Source organism: Marmota marmota, unplaced genomic scaffold (assembly GCF_001458135.2).
Source record: "Marmota marmota marmota unplaced genomic scaffold, marMar, whole genome shotgun sequence".
NCBI lineage: Eukaryota > Metazoa > Chordata > Mammalia > Rodentia > Sciuridae > Marmota > Marmota marmota.
In genome coordinates, this window is record NW_026000223.1 from 482,477 (window position 1) to 502,254 (window position 19,778).

At 36.6% G+C, this 19,778-nt stretch overlaps 1 protein-coding gene across 1 annotated transcript in view; it reads left to right on the plus strand.

Annotated features, from left to right (window-relative positions):
* The window catches only part of Rbpms (RNA binding protein, mRNA processing factor), a 107,476-nt gene that overhangs the window by 47,340 nt on the left and 40,358 nt on the right, over nt 1–19,778 (plus strand). The window contains exon 6 of the mRNA XM_048792751.1: nt 15,539–15,689. Coding sequence (XP_048648708.1) covers nt 15,539–15,689 — 151 coding nt within the window. The remainder of the gene's footprint in view (nt 1–15,538; nt 15,690–19,778) is intronic.

Sequence of the window (19,778 nt, forward strand, 5' to 3'; positions counted from 1 at the left end):
GGCAAGGAAGGGCGGGGGGGGGGGTTGGGTTGCAAAAAAAAAAAGACCAGAAACAGAGCTATAAAAATGTACTTGAAGGTTTGTTGTGGTCTGTGCCTATTCTTTAAATGGAAGTCTTCTCAAAATGGTTTTGGAAAGTTTAAGCAACTGTCTTTTCTCAATTGTAGAGTTTGTTTATGTCAGCACTGTTTTCCCCTGCTATTCCCTGCCTCTTTTTCTTCTATACCAGTCCTAATAAAAGCTCAAAGTAAACTTTGAGAACAATCCTTAAAGCATTTACAAAAAGTTAAAATGGGCCCCCAAATGACCTAGCAGGCACTTAGGTTAAGTTAAAAAAAGAGAAGAGCATGTTAAATGGATGTTCTCAGTCTTGCTGCTGCACAAGTATCTTTCATATGATTTTCAGCATAGACACACATTTGGCTTTTATAATTCTTAGATTCTTTATATTGTCATATAGTCATTTAACATCTTTAAAGTCATAAAGCACTTTCTTCCACATATGCATCCATTGTCTTATTTTACCTGTTATGAACATAAAACGTGTTGGATACAAAATCATGTAAATCTTTTCAGTAATTAGGAGGTATAATCCTTTCCATGAAGAGCTAACACCGTCTTTGAAACCAGTAAACTTTTTATCTTAAAAACAAAAACAAAAAAATTATATCTGAAGAACCTGTATTAATCCATTCACTAATTGGAAATGAAATTAGTATTTTGAAACTCATCCCTTCCCAGTTTAATTCTGGGCTATATGCTTTATACGAGCTATATGAGAACATATGTGGCTTTTATGAAAAGTGATGCTGTCAATTTTTGCCATTACTTAGGAAAGAGATTTAAGCTGTTTTTAAAGTTGTGACTGGCAATGAATTGTCACATTGTAAACACTTTTGCTTTTTTATTACATATACTATGTGACCAAAGGCCTATATTTTCTAGATAGTGCTGGTTAGGTAATATTAGACTGACCAAGAATAAGGCTGTGATTTAAGTGAATAATCTGAACTTTATGCAGATGAAGTTCATCATCTGGAAATCAATTTATGTGGTCACACTGATGGAGCATGGTTTCTACCCTATATTTCTTTAGGCTATTCTGAAATGGTTGCTGTGACACCCCTAAGACTGTGGTGAAGTACTAGGAGTGTTTGGTTGAGCAGAACCTCTTGTTGGTTTCCCAAACAAATGAAGTTGTTTCTAGTGTTTCACTGGTTTCCAGATTTGTACCATTAAAAGTTTATAGGTTTTCCCCATATCAACTGCAAGATCTTCTCAGAGGCAAATTTAACTAAATTGAAAATTGTGGCCTAGGATCTGCTTCCCCCTTTTTTGGTGCTAGGGATCCATCTAGGACATGCTAAGCAGGCACTTTACCACTGAGGTGGATCTCTAGCCCATACTTCCTTTTAAACTTTAAGAGTGCCATTTGTGGGCTGGGGATATAGCTTATTTGGTAGAGTGCTTGCCTCACATGCACAAGGCCATGGATTCAATCCCCAGCACCACACACACAATAAAAGGAGTGCCATTTGTTTGAATGTTAGTAGCAGGAGTAAAATGCAGTCATACAAAGGGGAAAGACAACTGCTTGTGGGTCTATTTATTGTTGCAGCAATGAGGCAAAAGCTGAGGACACAGTAAGGGCTATATAATGATAGCAGCCCCAGCCACATTTGGTATTTGTATGTTAAGATTTCCAAGATAGGGCTGGGGATGTGGCTCGAGGGGTAGTGCGCTCGCCTGGCATGCGTGCGGCCTGGGTTCGATCCTCAGCACCACATACAAACAAAGATTTTGTGTCCACCAAAAACTTTAAATAAATAAATAAATAAATAAATAAAGATTTCCAAGATATTCCTTTGTCAGTAGTTGATCCTGTTTACCTTCAAAGTCCTCAGAATAAAAATGTTAACATTAGGATTTCTAAATAAAAAAGAGTACTGTCTGCACTCTTGTCAATGTTTCTTTCCATGTAGTATTATCTATTTCAAAGATATTTTGTCCTCTAAAGCACTATTTCACTGTAAAATAATGCTTTAGTGGATAACTGACTGTACTTGGCTGGGAAACAGTCCCTTCCTATCATTGTCAGGGTCTAGGTCTTTCAATCACCCTTTTCAGGATAGTTTGAGAACATAGAGGCAAAAGTTCAAACAACCGTGCCCTCTCAACCCTGTAGAAAATAAACTCTGTCTGACTTTTATTCTGTTGACATGTTAAAGATTGAGTTTATAGGCTCTTCAAAGACCCTGTCATGACTTTATAGTCATCCTATACAAAGCAGTTTCTCCTAGAAGATGTTTATGTACGCAAGCTTGGCTAGCCAACAAAAAATAAATGTACTTTAGTGGAAAAGAAATTAATTAAACTGGGGTGGATGATCAGATCAGATGAAGATCCAAAAATTTCCAAAGTACATTTGCCTAGTTCTTGTAGGATCCAGTCTCTGAAGTTACCAACCAGGCCCCTAGGAGCTACTCCTACCTTGGGAACTGAGAATTGAGAAGCAGGACACAGTTTAGCTTCTATGGGGGCAATGAAACCACACAGCAGCACATTAGATGACAGCTCAGGTATCCTGCTTCCATCTTCTCTTTTTCAAAGTTGACAGAAGTACTCCAAAAAGGCAAAAGGAGAAAGAAACCCTAGCAGTTCATATTTGGAGTAGTAGTGGCTTCATAGCTGATAAGCACTGGGCTACAGGGAATTAGTGTTTATCAGATGTCACTTTTTTTAATCTAACTATTCACAGGGGGAAGTTATTTAATTTTTACAATCAATCCTATAAGGTGTGGGCTTTTTTCTGTCTCAGTATGTACCTGAGGAACCTGAAGCATAGAAAGGTTAAACAACATATCCAAGGTCATCAGTGGGGATACTGTTTGAGTCCAGGAAATCATACCTCAAATCCCAGGCTGCTAATTCCCAAAGTTATTAAACCTCTTGTTTGCAAGGAGTTTCCATAAAATTGTTCATGACCCTAACTTGGGGTATCTCCTTTATAGTTTTCACTACAATTTATTATAGGTAATGGTAGTTCTGGAGCAATAGCTTTATCTGTTCAAACAACAAAATGTGGAAAACTTCATTGTTGCCCTCTGGGTCCAGAAGGACTAGAAAAGCAACTCAGAGATGATAGTTCTAACTACTTCCAGCAGAGGCAGTGAGAAAGCTATGAGTGAGTTGCTTTTCTAGTCCTTCTGGACCCAGAGGGCAACAATGAAGTTTTCCACATTTTGTTGTTTGAACAGATATATCCTTAATGTACAGGTTTCACTATAGGAGTCAGGCTTAGTGGTAAGTGAATGTGAGTTTGAATGACACAGTTTGTTCACACAAATAAAAGCAAAGCCAAGGACACATTGCATTTAAGAAAATGGCTGAATCACTAGGAAATATTATAAACCAGGATAGTTAATAAGAGGTGAGATTTGGCTTCTCTATCATGGCCAGACTCATTCTGTTATTTAATACTCAGAGGCCTTATATTATTACAAGTATTATCAGGAGAAATCACATATACTTGAATTTAAGGATAAACTTGTAGAAACAGTCTAGACTAGATATGGAGTAATATTCTTTAAGTATAAAGAAAGCTACTTTACTAATAGGGTCACATACTTTCAAATGAATCTAGATCAGGTAAGGAGGACAGTGAGCATTAAATCAGATTATTCTAAGGTGAAGCCAGGGCAAGCACTTGGAAGTAGTTGGATTAAGAAAAAGAACAAGGCGTAATTGGTCTGATATAGTTTCTGAATGGGCAGTGACCCAGCAGCACAGACTCTTGTATTAACAGTCTTGATGTTTCTGCAAGCAATATCCTTATTTAGGAAAAGTATGAAATACAGTTTACATGTGATGGATTCTTTCCCTCCCTTGTTCATTCTTTGTTGGAACCCACATCTACCTAAGTTTTAGCACAGTGGAAAGTGAACAACAACCTCGATTATTATCTGAAAACATTGTGGTCTTTGTGAAATAAAGAACTTCACAGGAATGTAATGGGTGCTTAGATTCACACCTGATCAGGGAAGTCAGCACATGGAATTCTGATATGGTTCTATAGTACTTACCTGGGAATTAAAGTGAATTACTTGACTTTTCTGGATCTTAATGTCTTCAGCTGTGTTGAAGAGGCTTATTAGCATTTTAGGTGAGGCAGTTCTTAAACTTTGTGGGATTGCTGTGCTCATTACCATTCTTGCCTCCTATCCTCTGAATGTCAATATGGCCAGTCATGTAACAACTCCCAAATACCTTTGGGCATTTCTTCCTATCCCCAAGGGTAGGGGAGGGAGGCAATTAATAGTACTACCTGTGGTTGAGAACTACAAGGCTAAGAAGTCCCCAAAATTCACAGTATTAAAATTTTGTGAGTTTCCTACTTAAAGTAGATCACCTTCTGTTACTTATTATCAGAGAATTTAATCCTATTTATCAGCTTCCTCACATAGTTTTGTTTGTTAAAATGTTTGAGAATCATGTTTTCATTTTTGACACAATGATATATTTATAAATTATAGAAAATTTCTATTCATTTATTTTCAGAAATATTGAGTTGGAAGAAATTTTGGAAAATTTTTTTTCTCTTTCGCCTTTCTTTTTATTTCCTCCTGTTGTCAAAGCATCCTTTTTATTTATATGTGTGACATGAAGCTCTTCCTTTAACTTGCCTCCACACTGTTGTCCCTGAATGAGTCCCAACCTGCTGCAAACTATAATCAATACCTCAGACAGGGGTTTGTATTCAATCATTTAAGGCTCCAACTAAATGAAACAATTGTTTTCACAGATTCCTGGGGAGGCTTCAGCATATACCTTGCCTAGAGTCTGTTTCTAATCTGAGTGTTTTATGATGCCTGTAGAAGAGAAAGCTGATAATACTAAAAAAAAAAAACCCATAAATATATTTTGGTCCTTTGAAACCTCAGAATATCTCTAAAGTATGCATTTACCTCCTAGTTTCTAATATAAATAACCTATCAATTACTTTTAAAATAACAGTTTATATTTCTAACATGTTTTTAATATATAAAATGTAAAAGTCAGTTCTTCAGATTTGTTTTCTTGTAGTATTATTGATAGATTTGTTGTCCCCATGATATCTCTTTTCCTTGTGACCAAAATGCTCTATGAAAAATAGTAGAAAACTTTTATTCTTGACCCTTTTTACAAAGCATTTTAAAATATAACTGCATAGATAAATGCAAATCCAAACCACAATGAGGTATTGCTTCACACCTACTAGGGTAGCTAAAATTAAAAAGACAGGTGATAACAGGTATCTGGCAAAGATTTGAGGAAATTGGGATGCTCATACATCGTTTGTGGGATTGACATTACCTAGCTGTTTTAGAAAACCATTTGGCACTTCACAAAAGTTAACAGAATTACCATATGATTCACAAGTTCTACTCTCGATTGAAAGCATATGTTTACCCAGAAAATTTGTACCTTATTTAACCAAAAAGTTGAAACAGCCTAGTGCCCGTTAGTTAATGAAAGAACAAACAAATGTGTGGAGCCACACAGTTGAATATTACTTAGCAATTAAAAAGTGAAGTAATGCGATCTGCTACAGGATGGATGAACCTTGAAAGCATTATATTTATAGGTGAAAGAAGCCAGTCAGAAAAGACCATATTTTATGTGACTCCACTTATATGAAGTATTCAGAATACATAAGCACATTCATAGAGATTGAAAGCAGAAAAGCTGTGGGTGGAGAGACAGGTGAAATGAGTAATGCTAATGAGTATAGTTTGTTATTTGAGGCTATGAAGAGATTCAAAAGCTCTAAAGTGAATGGTTGTACAATTCTGTGAGTTCACACACACAAAAAAATCATTGAATTGTACTCTGTAAAAGGGTGAATGTAGGCTGGGATTGTAGCTCAGTTGTAGAGCACTTGCCTCGCACGTGTGAGGCACTGAGTTCGATCCTCAGCACCATAAAAATAAAATAAAGGCATATTCTACATCTATAACTGCAAAAAAAATTTTTTTTAAAGGGTGAATGTTAGGGTGTGAATTATATCTCAAAGCTGTTGTAAAGATAGCTAATAGCAACTTTTGAAATAAGAAACTAAATTTTCAATTAAATCACCATAAGATAGGTTAAATAGAAATGTAAAACAAAATACTCAGCATTGGATCACTCATCGAAAGGATTTGAATACATTTTTGTGATTGAACAAAAGAAATCTTATAAATATAGAATAGTATAAGTACGCCACTTTAGTCTCTGACTGTCAAGCCCATGTCTTCCCCACATGTTATTACAACTAGAAAACTTTTGGGTTTTATTTGTTAAAATAGGTAATAGGAATCATTCTCTTAATTGATTTATTTATTATCTTGTTCTGGTCTTCTGTAGGGGAAGAAACGGGTATGGGAGCACTGAGTTTATTTTGGAAGACAGCCAGACATTGCTGAGAAGCTAATAGTAGTTTACTAAAGCCCAATAAAGTCATGAACTCAGTGAATTTGAATTTAAAGTTCCCCCAAACCTCCATAGCATCAACAGAGTAGTACGTTCTCTTTATTTACTCCTCAGAAGTTGGATAGTTCTTCCTCCCTCTGTTTTATGTTGCCTCTGTTTTCTGTTACCGTTGCTTACAGTAATCAGCACTGTGGATTCAACACTTTTTTCAGTTCTTGGTAATTACTGATAATTTGAATGGAAATCACTTTACTGTTCCAACTACCAGTATTATGCCTTCCAGAATGAGAATCACTACCCTCCTAGGAAAAATAAAGACATAAAACCTCGAAACTCTGGCAAGTGATAAGTCAGCAGTGATTACCAGAGAGATAAGCTAGTATCTGATGGAGGTCCAAGTCTTGTCAGCAGGTTAGGAAGTAGCCCTGGATATTTAGTGTGGTCTCCACTTAGGTAAACCTGGAGAGGCATTTCAGAACTCGAGCCCTTAGAGGATCTGGATTTGACAGCCAGAAACCAAATGAAGGGCTGATATTAACCAGGTACTGAGATTGGGAAAGCCAGAGAGGGGCCATGACAAGTTTGAACTTGACTTGAGCCCCTTTCCTCTGATACCTTATCTATTGTTTTGGACATATATTGGGGAATTCATTGATTTTAGCATAACCTCTTAAAGGTTAGAAGATTTTTTAAATCTGGGAATGAACCAAACAAATTATTGTGAATGAGAATGGATTTTCATACATTGCACTTTTATTGTACTGTATGTGTAGTTTCTGGTGACAGATTACACCGAGATTTCATCTCACTCCAATCAGAATGGCAATTGTCAAAAATACAAGTAACAGAGGCTGGGGTTGTAGCTCAGCGATAGAGTGCTCACCTAGCATGTGCAAGGCCCTGGATTCGATCCTCAGCACCACATAAAAATAAAATAAAGATGTTGTGTCCACAGAAAACTAAAATATAAATATTAAAAAATTCTCTCTCTCTCTCTCTCTCTTTAAAAAAAATACAAGAAAAGAATAAATGTTGGTGAGGATGTGGAGAAAAAGGTATACTCATAGGTTGCTGGTAGGACTGAAAATTGGTGCAACTATTCTGCAAAGTGTTGTGGAGATTCCTTAGAAAACTTGGAATGGAACTATCATTTGACCCAGTTATTCCATTCTTTGGTATATATCCAAAGGACTTAAAAGTCAGCATACTACAGTGACACAGCCACATCAATGTTTATAGCATCTCAATTCACAGTAGCTAAGCTATTGAACCAACCCTTAGGTACCCTTCAGCAGATGAATGGATAAAGAAAATGTGGTACATATACACAGTGAAACATTACTCAGTTATAAAAGAAGAACGAAATTATGGCATTTGCCAGTAAATAGATAGAATTGGAGACTATCCTGCTAAGTGAAATAAACCAATCCCCCAAATCAAAGGCCAGATATCCTCTCTGTTATGTGGATGCTGACACAGAATAAGGTAGAGAAGGGAAGAATAGAAGTTCATTGGATTAGACAAAGGGGAATGAAGGGAAGGAAGGAAAAATGAGAATGGGAAAGGCAGTAGAATGAATTGGACATAACTTTCCTATGTTTGTGTATGAATGCACAACCAGTGTAATTCCACATCATGTACAACTACAAGAATGGGAAGTTATATTCTATGTATGTATGATATGTGAAAATACTGTCATGTATAACTAAAAAGTACAAATAAAATTTTAAAAAAGAGAAAGAATAAATTGGTTAAAACCCTTTTACTTAAGCAAAGAATATTTATTCCTTCATCATGGGCATCTGGCTAGGGTGAGTTTCTGAACCCAACATTCCTTAAAGGTAAAAGTGGGTTTTCATTTGGAGTTGAACATGGAGAAGGGAACAGTAAAAAACTTACTAGAATCAGCCAGAGAACTCTTCAGCGTATTTTTAGGTTGAATCTTAGATTGATATTGCTACCACTTCACTATCATTTTATCCTTTAAAAAGAAGAAGGAAAAAAAAAAAGTAGAGAATAGGGAGTGTGTAAGAAATTGGGATATTCTGATGGGAAATGACCTTCACGTCTATAAAAGCAGGTGGCTTGTGGGTATCCCCCAGAGGAGAGCAGAGACCACTGACAATGGAATGAATGGTAGGGATAACATGTTACTTTCCAGTAGAGAGACAATTGCATATGGTCCGTTTTAGTGGAATAGTGTTCTTAAAATTTTGAATCTGCCCATACTGGGATTTTATGAAGGTTTCCTTGACCCAGAATCATCAAGAAAAACCTGACTCAGACTTGAGAATTTCTCCTCCCTCAGCTTTGGTGAAGAAGTTACCTCTTACTATAGTGTTTTATTATAGCAGTTTTAGCTCCAGTTATCTCTTTTTATTTTTAGATTTCAGCATATTTTAATTAAAATTGAAAATTAAATTTAAAAATTAAGTAGATTATCTTTAAGGACTTTGATTTGAAAGCTTTCAGTCAAGACTCTTATTATTTTAGGCAGTCACAGCAGTGGGGATAGGGGTTTTAAAATCCTGGGTTCATTAATCAGCATTTATAAAACTCAACTTTAAAATGGTGAAACAGTTTCACCTGTTAATGAATGCATAGAAATAAAACAGACAACATGGATGGGGGAGACACCCCCCCACCTCGAATGGATCTAACTATAATTCATATGAATAACAAAACCACACTGAGGTATTTGGGATATGTAGAGAAATAAACCCCCAAAATTCTTTTTTCTTTTTTCTTGCAGTGCTGAGGATTGTATCCAAGGTCTCTTGCCTGCTAGGCAAGTGTTCCACCACAGAGCTTTACTTCCAGTTCTCAAAATTCATGGATATACATACTAGCTATATGCCTTTAGGCTAAAAAAAAATGTAAATAAATATTGAACTGTAATTAATAGATTCTTTTTTTTTCTTGTGGTTTTGGTTAGCAGTTTTGAAAGCCTTAATGTACCTTCTTATACTGTGCAAATAAGTTAATGTGTAGCAGATAATGAGAGCTAGGATTTTCAGTATCAGAGGAGTTATAAATATGCAAAGGAAAAGGCTAGAGTTAACCTGGTGGTATTAGATTGGATTTGGTGCTGTCAATGTGAACTTTTATGTATCTAAATTATTTAGAGAAATAGCTATTAGTGTGAGACCATGTGTGTTTGCATGTGTGCACACACATACGTTCATTCACAACTCTGGGATGATTCAAACGCCAAAATAAACACAGTTGTTCTTAGCAACTGTAAGAGATAAGTTCTAAAAATCCCCAAATGCTCAAGTCCCTTATAGAAAATGGTATAGTATTTGTATATGACCTTTACACATCCTCTGTAAACTTTAAATTATCTCTAGATCATTTTTTTACTTTTAAAAAATATTTTTAGTTGTAGATGGATACAATTTCTTTTATTCATTTTTATGTGGTGCTGAGGATCTAACCCAGTGCCTCACACTTGCAAAGCAAGCGCTTCACTACTGAGCTATAGCCCCAGCCCTCTAGATTACTTAAAATACCTGGTGTAATGTAAATGCTGTGTAAATAGTTGCTCTACTGTATTGTTTAGAGAATAATGACAAGAAAAATGTCTTTGTATGTTTAATATATACTATATTTTTTTGCCCTCAATCTACAATTTGTTGAATCTGTGGATGTGGAACCCACTGATTGATGGGAGGCTACAATAAGATAGAATTCAGTGTATTAGCACTGATGTAAATGAATAATTAATTGATAAAGGGGTGGAAGTAAAAGCTTTTCTTGGAGTAGAAAATTGAAATATAAAAAAGGAATGCTGAGATTACCAGAGCACCATTGGCACAAAAGTATTGATTGCTTCAGGTAAGAATCAGGTAGGCCTGGCACTATGATGCACATCTGTAATCTCAGAGGCTTAGGAGGCTGAGGTAGGAGGATTGCAAGTTCAAAGCCAGCCTCAACCGTGTGCAAGCCCCTGGCAACTTGTGAGACCCTTTCTCAAGATAAAACATAAAAAAGGTCTGAGGATGTGGTCCAGTGGTTACTAGACCACTTACTAGAATCAGATTCAATCCCTGGTACCAAAAATATCAGTAATTGATGTTAAAACTACTAGTATATTTGATGAGAAACAATATTTTTATAACTTGAAGATATATTCTATAAGATACTTATTAGTTAAAAAGGGAAAACATTAGTAACTTTACAGTAGAGAAACTTGGCAAGTGATCAAAGTTCATATCACTGTTGTTGGGACAAAAATGGCATTATGTGCCTCCCATGATGCACTGAGCAGGACACAAAGCACTTCTCTGATAATCTTGCCACAAATACATAACCAGAATCTAAAAAGAAAAATTAGAGCCAAATTGAGGGACATTCTACAAAATAAATAGCCTATACTCTTAAAAAATATCAAGGTCATGGAAAACAAGGACTGAAGAAACCTTCCAGATTAAATAAAGAGATATGACGAATTAATGCTGTGCATGATTCTGGATTAGGTCCTGAATCAGGAAAACAGAAATGTACTTATTCTTTAAGAATTCAAACTGAAATAGAGTAAAAGGACTTATGCTTGCAACCTAAACAGTTCAGAGGAAAAAAAAACTCTTGGTATGTGTTTGTGTGTAAGAAGAAAACACAGTGGAGAAGAATGATAAAGTAAATGTGGTAATATGCTAACATTTGAGAAATCTGAGCAAATGTTGTACAGAAATTCTTTATACAATGTCTGTAGCTTCTCTGTAAGTCTAAAGTTATTTCAGAATAATGTTTTTGTTGTCTTTTTTTTTTTATGTAAACAGAAAATACCAACAATTGCTTGTGCTGTGCCAGTACGCCTATTGTTGGCTCTATACTGACACTTGAACTCTCGTTAATAAACTACTACTAATTCCAGCTCTTTGCCTCTTAAAAAAGAAATAAATAATCTGCATTGAATTTTATAAATTAAAACTTTATAAATTAAACATTTGTAAAAATTTCAAATAGTGAGAAATTGTACGAAAGTATGTTCCTGCACCCCCTTCTTCTAAGGTCACCACTATTAACAGATTGGTTGTCTCATTATAAACATTTCTGGACTTAGACATCAGTGTGTGTGTGAGTGTGTGTGTGTGTGTGTGTGTGCGCGTGCATGCGCATGTTCTCGCAAACATGGGCAAGCATGTAACACACACATACCTGGTCCCTTCCTCCCCTTTATGTCCATACTATAAAACATTATTGAGTATCATTTTTTGAAAAAAATCTAATATAGCCATGGACATCCAATAAGTATGTGTCACTTTGCCTCATTCTTTATCATGTTTTCCCTTCTAAATGAATGATTCATTTGTCCCTGAAACTCAAGGACCATTAACTCACTTTAATGGTGGAACCATTTGTAAACACTGGGATAGCTGATAGCTCACTGAATTGAAGCACTGTGTATTGTGCCAAACAAAACTGTCATCAAGCATCAAGGTACTGTGAGGATCTCAGTTTTCTCTAGTAGGAGGTGAGGTGACCTTCACTTTCTATATGGCTACTCAAGGTTGAAATTCCCAAAAGAGAATATGTGTTTTATCACTTTTGGTATCATCTGTCCCTTAAATGATCACAGAAGTAAGGGCACAGTACACAGACCTTGCTCTAGGTGCCCTTCCCAAAAAAGAAGAACCAACAGGTGAAGCTGTCCACCTAGCTTCCCTTCCCAGGGCTGTTATTGCTTCCAAGCTCTCCATTGTGTCCATCTTTCCTACCACTGCTAGTCTTACCCTTTGACTACCATGACTCTTAATTGTGTTCCCTACACAGACAGCCTCAGTAGTACTGTTTCTTAGAAATGCAGATTCTTGGGTTCCATCCCAAACTTGCTGAATCAAACTTAGGCCTAGGGCCCAGCACTCTATTTAGCAAGTTGAATCTCATATACACTAACATTTAAGGATCTAGATCTGCATGCAACGAAAAGTCCTCCCTCTTGGCATAAAAGGTCCTTTGTGATCTCACCCGACCCTGCTTATGCAGGCCTCCTCCCTGCATCCTGTTACATAAAAATGTGCTGAGTGCTTTCCTGGACTGACAGCACCTGGTGAACTTTCTCTCTTCCCTTACTTCCTCCACCATGCCGAAGTATAAGGAGTGCAGCCTCTATAGATAATAGTGAACCTGGGTTGGAAAAGACTTTTGGCTGTCCCTATAACCAGTCAGAATGGGTTGCTTCTAAATAACAGTTAATCTTCAATATCATAATTTATATCTAAAAACTGTCCTTTCTGATTCTTGTAAATAGAACACCATTTACATTTGGAAGAGAAGGTTTCTCTGTTTCATATGAGATGTTTGGGTAAATTATAAGGTAGAAGGGAATAAAGTTGATTTTGAAAGGCACAGATTCCCCCTTTCATTCGACAGTTATTTTACCCTGACAGCATTTAATGTGAAGTCCCTGTAGCCAGAGAAGTATCTTATTAGGCTTTAATTAAAAGCACAAGACTTTTAGTTTTCCTTGTCTTCTATCTTTTCTCCCCCATTTTTCTCCTTTTTTTCCTTCCTCTTAACTTGCATATTCTCTCTTCCCCAGCCCCCTCTGTCTCCTCTTCATTATCCTTTAACGTTTAAAATATTTTGGACTTGGCTAATCTCTATGGATAGAAACTTAGCTTTGAGCAGGATATTGATTACCAAATATGGTATTGCTGCTAAAGATGTTGGAGGAATGTGGCTTGTATTCTAAGCCTCCAGCCTCTGAATAAGCTGCCAAGCAAATTAGATCATTTTAACTTCTGAGTGTTTTTTTTTTTTTTAATAAAGATGCTGGAACATCGATTTGGAACATGATGTTGATATTATTTTAACCCAAACAAGAGAAGGGTATGAAGAAGAGGGCAGGGAGTGAGGAGACTCAGTGGAGTATGCTTTAGGACGTGAGCCACCAACCCAGGTTGTATAAGAAACAAACACATTGTGTGGAGCTTCATTTGATTCTACAACACCAGTGAATGAACTGAGGCATAGAATTTGCATCATTATTTAAGGATAGAAGCCTCAGAGGATCCCAAACAAGTCCCAGGATGCTCTTATAATGTTATTCCCCAGTGGTCTTAGCTGAAACCCTCACATTGATGTGGGCTGTGATCCAGGAAAGTTGATTCTTCCCAGGAAGATTGGTGGAGTTCAGTGCCAGGGAAAACAGCCTGAAATTCTTATCATGTTCCTACTGTAGGTGTCTGATAGGATGCAATGTGAATGTGCAAGACCTTCTACAACATCTCTTTAAATGATAGCCAGTGACTATGCTTGTCTCCCAGCAAAGAATACAACTCTTCAGTTCCATATTAGGAAATATTTATTCTGTTGTGATAGTGGCTTTGATAGGGTAAAATGCTGTAAGCTGGCAGAATCAAATACCACTTGAAGCACAGCAGTTTGTTTCTTTCCTTGTGTATGTTTTTGGAAAGACAGTATTGAAATTTCTCAAATTAAGACAGCAAAACCCAAGACAGATTAAAAGAAATTTCTTGTGATACACCCATAATCCCAGCAGTTTGGAAGGCTGAGGCAGGATGATCTTGAGTTCAAAGTCAGCCTCAGCAATTTAATAAGACCCTAAGCAATTTGGCAAGACCCTATCTTTAAATAAAAATATAAAAAAGGCTGGGGATGTGACTCAGTAGTTTAGCACCCTTGGGTACAATCGCCTGTACCAAGAAAAAAAAAAAAAGAGTTTCTTAATGTTTTACAAAATTGATACCCCTTTCACTTTTGTTGGTTAGGTCTACACAAATGGACCGTCCACCCTCCTCCCTCATTTTGCCACCCTCAGTTGGGTTCTTCTCAGAGGATGAACAAATCAGACTTGGGAAGAAATTCCACCCACTCCCAGATGTCTCTGGGTCAAGGATCTGTGGCTTTTGTTGTACTCCCTGAGGACCTCTCTTTCCCCAAACCCCATTTCCTCTTATAGCTGTTACTGTCTTGTCCTCAGCTCTTCTTACATCTTTGAAACTGAGCCTGTGAAGTTCAGAGTCATCCTAGTCTACAGAATAAGATTCTTACTCATTTCTTATGGAAATTCTCATGTTTTTCTTCAAGTTAATTGGGAAAAAAGCAAGGGAAATTTGGGGACCATTGGGCCCATGTATGTACATTATATGTTTTTAGAAAACTAAATGGACAAACATTGGATGTGAGTCTATTTTGGGTGTGCATTCAGGCACTATTACATAGTGCCACCTGCTTCTTGACACTATTGCTGATGTCTAGAATTCATGACATTGAACGGTTTTCTTCGGGATCTTGGTTATGCTTAGTAACAAAGGCATTCTTTAATGGAAGGGCTCCAAAACAGAACTTGCTTTGCCCTAACCCTTGTTATTGATAGTGTTTGTTATTTGTCTTATTGAATATGATCCTTTTTAAAAAGGCAAACTGCAATAATAAGAACAAGGGTAACTGAAATTATTGTCATCTCTGAGGATTGCGTCTTTTTTGTCCACCTTGTAGCTAGAAAGTTCACTATTATCAGAATCAAGACAACCACATCAAGCCTTCAGACTTTGTGTAATTCATAAGCTAACTGCAATCTAATGATTTGTTATGTACACATATCAACTGCTTAATTCCTATTTCTGAGTAATGCAGAATAGTTGCATTAACCTTGTAAAGCTCTAAGTTAGGAGATGGATTCTTTTTCTCCATATATAGATAATGAAATGAAAAACATAGTCAGAGTCCAGGCCTCCTAGGACCTAGGTGTCAAGATTCTAGTGTTGCCCAGTGTTTCATTTTCATTATATTGTATTGCAATTACATCTTTCATTCCTATTAGTAGTCATCTATCCAGGTTTTTAACTGTACTAGTGATTTGCTGGTGTACAAAACGTTTTTGTCCAAGAATAAAAGGAATAGTTGAAAAGCTTTTTCAGTGGAATAAGCTAAATCCTCCTGCCTTTGTGGACACATTTGTGTTGTGAGGTTTTGTATGTTCTATGTAAACAGAAAGAAAGCTCTTGCTGACCTTTTTTTCCTGATAGGCTAGGGTTTAACTGGTGTTGTTTATTTTGTCACCATTCTGGTTTGACTCTAAGGAAATGAAAACATCTTCCACTTTTCTTTATTTCCAAAGGGCATCCGCTTTGATCCTGAAATTCCGCAAACACTACGACTAGAGTTTGCTAAGGCAAACACGAAGATGGCCAAGAACAAACTAGTAGGGACTCCAAACCCCAGTACTCCTCTGCCCAACACTGTACCTCAGTTCATTGCCAGAGAGCCATGTAAGTTGATCTATTTTTCATTTTGTTAAAAACTTATTTCATGTGCTGCATGTGAGATTACACCATGGAATGTAGTGCCAGCTGATTCTCATCTTTTATTTCTGTGAAGAGATTGCCTGTTCTTGCTGTCTGAATACCAAACACAGATGGTGATTGGCTGCTGATTGGTGTTGGTGATTGGCTGTCCCAAAACATGGTTCACCTTGAACAGAGCCATAACTTCTTTCTGTTGATGTGCTACGGATTTCCTTTAATGTGATATTGATCATTGTGAGCATGCCCTTATTTGCCTTGGCATATAAACTCTTTCTCCCTGAACCCTTGGACAGAAGAATCGGTTCTCAGCATTCACTTTATTCTTGTTTATTGAAGGATATCTCTTCTGTGGCTTTGGAAAAATAGGATGTTAAAATTGAAAGAAACAAAACTTAAGAAGTAAGTGGTCTAATTTTTTAAAACTGTTTAGCCCTAACTGTAGAGGAAATAGTAGATATACACAAAGAATTCATATATTGGAACAATCAATTCTTGCAAATTAATACCAATAAAGTTTTAAGGAAATTTGGGGCTTCCTGTTTTAAAATTATTTGGTAAAGGACTTTGGCTGATTGTTAAAGAAGTCTTTTACCCCACATTGGTGAGCTTAAATGTCCAGACTGTGATTTCTGCTTTTGAATGAAATCCTTAAAAAGGTTGTCTTAGTTTTCTTTTTCAAGCTCAGAAGTGGCAGAAGTGAGGCGTGAGACAGTTTTCAAGTTTTCCAAGCCATATGTAATTTAATGTGGAAGGGTATTTGTGGAAACCAAGTTACTTAACCAAGTTATTTGGAATATTTCTGTCCCATTGTTCTTGATCTTCTTGCCAAATCACAGGATCATGATCATCTTCCTGCATTCCTTAACAGTATGCTCCAACTATTCTTATTGAAACTGAAGGGCACATGGGTTCCTGGCTCCCCCCAACCCCATGTCGTGTGTGTGGGGGATTTAATCTGGTCATGGTGGAAGTTAAAGTTATTCTGTAGCTCATTTACCCTTGAAAAAGCTGATGCTAGCCAATATAGTTTATCTCCCAATAAGTTCTAAAAATTTTCTTTATAACCAGAAAGTCATGACCAAGGAAAAATTATTCTTTCATATTCTAGGAAAAGTTGAAACCTTTATTTATTTGAGGAGAAAATATAAACAAACATTCATCTTATAATGCAATTGCATTACAGGAGGATAAAGGGACATTCCGTACATAATTGTTAATATTAAGCATTTAGCTCAGTGCTTTATATATTGTATATGTTTGATAAATATTTATTACTGAGTGGATAAACTGAGATTTTTATTTGGTTGTTCATAGAATTAATAGAGGCATTTGTGTGCCTCTTTATTTCTGTCTGAACTTTCTTCTCTCTTGATAAGTCATCAGAAAATAGTATTTTTCGAATGCCTTTGTTTTAGTGAAATTTGTCTGCCTCACATCTCAGTATCATTTAAAAAGATTTAATTCAGACAGGAAGTATGATGTTGGTGATGTTAAACTTTGGGCTTTCAGTACTTCGCTGAATGCTTTTTTTTTTTTTTTGGAACCTCAAACACTCTTCTCAGTCTTTTACAACACCCCTGTGAAATAGGTAGCAAGGGATGGGACCACATATAGAGATAAACAAGCTGGCTACTCACAACCCTTGAAGTTCCAGGAGAGCGCGGAGCAGAGTAGAGTACTCTACTCCAGCTAGCTCTGCTCACTTCCCTTCCCTTTGTATGGAACAGCTCAGAAGTAGTCAGATAGTTTCCATGGCAGGGTTAAAACTTGTCCAGCTGCTCATAACAAAGCAAACTTGAAGTTTTAGAAAAAATATCAAATAGCCAAGTGTATTCTTGAGAAAATAAGTTAGCATGATTTCTCTTAATATAGCTTCTTACGACAGAGGGGTCTTGACACATAACAACTTCACTATGACTCAGATAGACCTTATCACCCTTACCATTCCATCTGGGAATCCTGACTTTTCCTGTCACATATACATATTTAGTGCTTTCCTGTTAGCACATTAGAGACTAAGAATGCTGTGGTGTGTATCCAGACCAGCAAATGAATTTCATTGTACCTATAATCCATACTCGAGGTGGTCAGTTTCATCGTCTGTCAAGTGTAGACTGTGCTGAAGTCAGAATTTTGGGATTGGAAAAACCCTGAAGGCTTCTGTTACAGGTCATGAGATGAGCTTTTATACCTGACTTTTTTTTTTTTTTTTAAGAGAGAGAGCAAGAGAATTTTTTAATATTTATTTTTTAGTTTTCGTTGGACACAACATCTTTATTTTATTTTTATGTGGTGCTGAGGACCGAACCCAGTGCCCCGCGCATGCCAGGCGAGCGCGTTACTGCTTGAGCCACATCCCCAGCACTATACATGACTTTTTTTGTTAAAATTTTTACATAGTAGCTGAAAAACACTCATTGCCATCACCAAAGGAAGAATGTTCTTTAATCTGATTATCCAACAAACATTTACTTGAACTCCTAATTCTCAAATGAGCACCCAGTGTGCTAGACCCTGGGGAGAAGAAAACTGTTTACTGCCTTAACAAAGTTGGCAGTCCAAGGAGTTGGCAGTGGTCAAAAGTTGTCAGAAAATCTTGGCCCTTTATTATAAAAATGTCAAAAAGATTCTGCAGCTTAGTCTAGATTGCCTCCAGGTCTGACTGCCATATATGCTGAGCACCTACTCTGTTCTTGACAGGCATGAAGAATGAACAAACCAAGTTTTATAGCCCAGCAGGGCACTTGGTAGCCTTGGCTTTAGACTTGAAGACATCAGTAAGAGTTCTCGTCTGAAAATTATTGATCACCCTTGTGACCTTTAAGGAAAACATTTTAATCTTGCTGTGCTCCTGTTCCCATAATCTCTGAAGGAATTATGTTTTGTTCACTTGCTTATTATGAGAGCTAAATAAAACAGTATCCCAAGACTGCATTCAGGATTAAGTAGGAGTATTAATATGTGTAGAGCACTAGCACTAGGTGAATAAAAAGTACAATTCTCATTTTCTTTTTTTTTTTCCCTTTTAATAAAAAGCATTGGGTTGCCTTTCCTTCCTAATAGTTAAACAAGTGTCATCATTGTGTGACTATAGACAATTGTCCTTGGAAGTTAGGAGAAAGGATGAATGGAATTCACGTATAGTCCCAGGAAAGCAGTATATCTTCCTAACTAAATTTATATTACTAGGATCACTAACTAGAATAACTTCTTTTGTTCTTTTATATGTAATAAAATTTGAGTTAAGCTATAAGAAAGGAGTTAAGGGATACAGGGGCTGGGAGAGTAGCTCATAGGGCACATACTTAGTATGTGTGAATTTCTGGATTTGATCCCAAGCATCAAAGAGAGAGAGAGAGAGAGAGAGAGATGGAAAAAATATAAATTATGTAAAATTATGCATTAGGATTGTACAGGAAGGTTGTATGCTGTAGTATAAGAACTCTGCTTTAGAAAGGAGAAAGGGGCAAGTCACCATCTTTGATTTTTGTTTTCTTCATCTACAAAATGATACTATGAATAAAATATTCTGCAAGCATTGTACATGAATTATCTCATTCAGTTCTCAGCACTACTTTTCAGTTGAAGAAACTGAGGCCTAGGAAGGCTTAGTAACTGATGAGGTTATACAGTCAACAAGTGTTATAGGCTAAATTCTGTTTTCTGAACTTCAGAAATTGAAATCTCAACTCCTCATACTGCAAGATGAACCATATTTGGAAATAAGATGATTAAGTTCAAATGTTAGAGACCTAATCCAGTATAACTATTGTCCTTATAAGGAAAACAGATACCAGGTATGTGTGGATACAGGAGATAGCACCTGTAAAACCCAGGAGATAAACCTGCCAACACCTCAATCTCGAGCTTCCAGCCTCCAGAACTGTAAGAAAATAAATTGCTATTTAAGCTATGAGGTCTGCTATTTTGTTATGGCAGCTGAAGCAACCTAATATGTCAAGCAATATGGCCTGGATTTAAATCTGGACTCTCAGTTTTGTAACGATCCAGTTACTTGACCTTTCTGTGTCTCCATTTTCTGAGCTCTAAATG